At 36.8% G+C, this 4,875-nt stretch overlaps 1 protein-coding gene across 4 annotated transcripts in view; it reads left to right on the forward strand.

Annotated features, from left to right (window-relative positions):
- The window catches only part of OGT (O-linked N-acetylglucosamine (GlcNAc) transferase), a 37,412-nt gene that overhangs the window by 30,305 nt on the left and 2,232 nt on the right, over positions 1-4,875 (forward strand). For 3 of the 4 annotated variants that reach the window (XM_061179165.1, XM_061179163.1, XM_061179164.1), the window contains one exon: positions 60-183. The exons of the other annotated variant lie outside the window; for it this stretch is intronic. In XM_061179165.1, coding sequence (XP_061035148.1) covers positions 60-183 — 124 coding nt within the window. The remainder of the gene's footprint in view (positions 1-59; positions 184-4,875) is intronic. 4 annotated transcript variants of the gene reach the window in all.

Consider the following 4,875-nt stretch of genomic DNA (forward strand, 5'->3'; position numbering starts at 1 on the left):
TTAATAACTGTGTGCTATTTGCATTCTCAGATGTGCAGTTGTTATCTTTCTTATTGCAGGAGAGACTCTTGCTTCCCGAGTTGCAGCTTCCCAGCTCACTTGTTTAGGCTGTCTTGAGCTTATTGCTAAAAATAGACAAGAATATGAAGACATAGCTGTGAAACTGGGAACTGATCTAGAATAGTAAGTAAACTTTTCCATGAACAAATTATATGGTGAGGTGAAGGAAACAAAAATTTAGAGAGAATATAGGTGTTATGAAGTGAAATCATAAAATAAGGGTAATATAAAATAAATGAATTAGTTGTATGCTCTCTGGATGGGAGAAGGACTTTTTATTATTTTATTTTTTAATTTAATTTAACTTGTTATTTATTTTTATGGCCGCGCCACGTGGCGTGCGGGAACTTACTTCCCCGACCAGGGATCGAACCTGTGCTCCCTGCAGTGGAAGCATGGAGTCTTAACCACTGGACCGCCAGGGGAGTCCTGAGAAGAACTTTTTAAACTTTCATAAATGAAGTGATCATTAGGTTTCACTATGTAAAGAGTAAGTGGCTGAATAAAAGTAAGTCAAGAGAATTAAAAGATGTAAACTAGCTATACTTCAATTAAAAAAAAAAAAGAAAATTAAAAGGCAAACAAGAGGGAAAAAAATCTGTTCCTTAATGTCAAATATTAATAGCCTGGCTATATAAAGACTGAAGAATATTTACATTTTAAATCCCTTAATAGGAAAGTAAGCAAAGAAATGACAACTGACTAAAGTAGAAATACAAATGGTTAACAAAGTTTCAACCTCTGTAGTAGAAATAAATATTTATTTTTTAATTTATTGGCCTCGCCACCGCCTTGTGGGATTTTAGTTCCCTGATCAGGGATTGAACCCACGCCCTCGGCAGTGAAAGCGTGGAGTCCTAACCACTGGACCACCAGGGAATTCCCTAGTAGAAATAAATTAAAATAACATTGAGGTATACCCATTATTTACCTATAAAATAAAAGATTTTTAATATGATACCAATGATGAGGGAGCATTGAGGTGCTGACCTTTTCATACATTGGTGAGTAAATTGGTAGTCCTTTCAGAGCCCTAAAAAAAAAAAAAAAAAAAGCTAGACCTTTGACCCTAAGAATATCCTTGTAATAATATTTGGGCACGACTTAAATGCCCCCAAATGGGTGGGAATTAGAGAGATGATGCTTAGATAAATGATGCTTTATCCATACAATAGTGTTTATCTCTTAAATGAGATTTTCCTTTGGGTATTACGTGTGATTTTTTTTTCTTTGTGTTTTCTGACAAGTAGCATATTATGTAGAAGTTTAAAGAAGCACCCTCTTTGAGTCAGATTTCCTGGGTTTGAATCCAGGCTCTCTCACAAGCTTTGTGACTTTGGACAAGTTAGTCTCTATGTGCCTTGGTTTTTCCATCTGCAAAATGGGGATGAATGATAGTACCTACCTTGCAGAGATGTGAGGATTAAAAAAAAGTGTTCTTGGTCAGAATGGCCATCATCAAAAAATCTACAAACAGTAAATGCTGGAGAGGGTGTGGACAAAAGGGGACCCTCTTGCACTGTTGGTGGGAATGTAAATTGATACAGCCACTATGGAGAACAGTATGGCGGTTCCTTAAAAAACTAAAAATAGAACTACCATATGACCCAGCAATCCCAATCCTGGGCATATACCCTGAGAAAACCATAATTCAAAAAGAGACATGTACCACAATGTTCACTGCAGCTCTATGTACAATAGCCAGGACATGGAAGCAACCTAAGTGCCCATTGACAGATGAATGGGTAAAGAAGATGTGGCACATATATACAATGGAATATTACTCAGCCATCTAAAGAAACAAAATTGAGTTATTTGTAGTGAGGTGGAAGGACCTAGAGACTGTCATACAGAGTGAAGTCAGAAAGAGAAATTCTACAAATACCGTATGCTAACACACATATGGAATCTAAAAAAAAAAAGGTTCTGAAGAACCTAAGGGACAGGACAGGAATAAAGATGCAGACATAGAGAGTGGACTTGAGGACACGGGGAGGGGGAAGGAAGGGTAAGCTGGGACGAAGTGAGAGAGTAGCATTGATATAGATACACTACCAAATGTAAAATAGATAGCTAGTGGGAAGCAGCCGCATAGCACAGGGGGAGATCAGCTTGATGCTTTGTGACCACCTAGAGGGGTGGGATAGGGAGGGTGGGAGGGAAACGCAAGAGGGAGGGGATATGGGGATATATGTATACGTATAGCTGATTCACGTTGTTATACAGCAGAAACTAACACAACATTGTAAAGCAATTATACTCCAATAAAGATGTTTAAAAAAAGAAAAGAAGCGTTCCACGTGAAGCACTTAACAACAGTTCTTGGTACATAGTAAGCATTCAACAGATGTATGTTAAGCATTTATTTATCATTTTCAAAATTTTCTCCCCTGAACATCATATACAGCTAAGAAAAACGAGTGAAAACTTTGAGCCCAGGCATTAAACAATTAAGGTTTATGTCCATCATCCCAGAGATAACTACAGTAAATAATTTAGTGTATTTTTTTTTTGGAACTTAGTTGATTTCATACAATACTTTTCCCCAACATTTTGTTATGAAAAAGTTCAATTTTATAATAAACACTTCTATACCTACCACCTAGCTTCTGCCACTGATAATTTTACTGTACTTTTATCACATTGATTCCATCTGTTTATTCCTATATCCATTTAGAAATCCATCTTATTTAAAGTAAATTGCAGATATCAGTATTCTTCTCCCTAAATACTTCAGAATGGCCATCATTAACTAGAGTTTAATATTTGTTTCTTTTGTCTTTTGAGGCAGAATTTATATACAGTGTATACACAAATCTTTTTTTAATTTAATTTTACTTTTTTCGTTGAAGTATAGTTGATTTACAGTGTTTCTGGTGTACAGCAAAGTTGATTCAGTTATATATATATATATATTATTATACATGTGTATATTCTTTTTCATATTCTTTTCCATTATGGTTTATTATATGATATTGAATATAGTTCTCTGTGCTGTACAGTAGGACCTTGTTGTTTACTTTATCTACAGTAGTTTGTACCTGCTAATCCCAAACTGGAATACACAAATCTTAAGTGAGTTTTGAGAAATACCTTTATAACCCAGGCCTCCAACAGCATGTAGAACATTACCATCACTCCAGAAAGTTCCTTCACACCCCTCCTCAGTTGGTCCTCCTCACCAACCCTCAGAGACAACCACTGTTCTGAATTTTTTTTGCACCATAATTTATTTAGTCTTGCCTTTCTAGAACCTTATACAAATGGAATCATACAGCATGTACTCTGAAGGCTTCTTTCACTCAGGATAATGTTTTGAGATTCATCCATGTTGTTGGCTCGTATCAGTAGTTCATTCCCTTTTATTGCTGAGTAGTATTTCAGTGTATGGATGCACCACAGTTTAACCATTCTCCTATTGACATACAGAACTTTATTTATTTATTTATTTTAAAATTTATTTTATTTATTTATTTATTTTTGGCCGCTTTGGGTCTTCATTGCTGCGCGCGGGCTTTCTCTAGTTGCGGCGAGCCGGGGCTGCTCTTAGTTGCAGTGCGCGGGCTTCTCATTGCGGTGGCTTCTCTTGTTGCGGAGCACGGGCTCTAGGCGCACAGGCTTCAGTAGTTGTGGCACGCGGGCTCAGTAGTTGTGGCTCGTAGGCTCTGGAGCGCAGGCTCAGTAGTTGTGGCGCACGGGCTTAGTTGCTTCGCGGCATGTGGGATCTTCCCGGACCAGGGCTCGAACCCGTGTCCCCTGCATTGGCAGGCGGATTCTTAACCACTGCACCACCAGGGAAGCCGACATATAGAACTTTAAAAAAAAACACAAAGGTATTTTTATTTGGAAGATAACATTAATATGGTCATGGTTGGGTTGAGGCCAACAGATATGCATAGCTGTTTTACTAGTTCTGGCACAAAAAAACATTAGAATAACCTTTTTATTAATTGTTTTTAAAAATGCACAGGAGTATTCCAGCTTCTGGTTCTAAAGTAATAATTCTCTCTGTATAAGAATAGTCTCATGACAAATGATATATTCACAACAGGAGGAGAGAGAGAATTCTATCCTCTTTCCCCAGAAGAATTGATTGCTTTTTTTTTCCTGTTTCTGAACAGAACCATAGTCTTGGTGATATTAGGAACCCTTTTTTTTTTTAATATCTAAATAAACAACTCAGTTCATGTACAAGGGGAAAATTAAAGCAGTAGACATACTGCAGTTTTCCCCCTTGAGTGTTTTCCTATTTCATTAAAACATTCATAAAATGAATACTTCCATCTTATGTTTGTGCCTTAGCTATTGTAAATGATGCTTCAGTGAACATCTTTGCATGGTCAGGTATGTCTGCATCTCTGAATATTTCTGTTGAATAGATTTAAAAGTGTTATTGATAGGTCATAGGGTTATGAACATTTATGGTTCTAATAGACACATTGCTAAGTTGCGTATTAAAAGGGTAAACAGTTTACGTTCTAACCAGTAGTACATAGGAATAGACGTGTCATTGCCAAGTCTTATTTTTATTTTATAGGTAGAAATAAGATGAAGTGGAGAAAGCATGGTGTCTCTTGGATATGCTTATTTAGGAAAGAACAGTTTTTTCAGGAGACGTGGAGGTGAACTCCATTATAAGTGTTCAACATTATGTTAGCTGTGACCTTTCACTTTTTTAGCATTGAGGTAAGGGAGGGCCAATCAGAAGAGAAAGTTTGGTCATGTAATTTACCATAAAGGTGTCTAGGTGTTTATGGGGGCTAGTTCTGAGTTTCTGCTCTGATTTGTAAACTTGGATCTCTTTTTATTATTCAG

This window comes from Eubalaena glacialis, chromosome X (genome assembly GCF_028564815.1).
Source record: "Eubalaena glacialis isolate mEubGla1 chromosome X, mEubGla1.1.hap2.+ XY, whole genome shotgun sequence".
Taxonomy (NCBI): Eukaryota; Metazoa; Chordata; class Mammalia; order Artiodactyla; family Balaenidae; genus Eubalaena; species Eubalaena glacialis.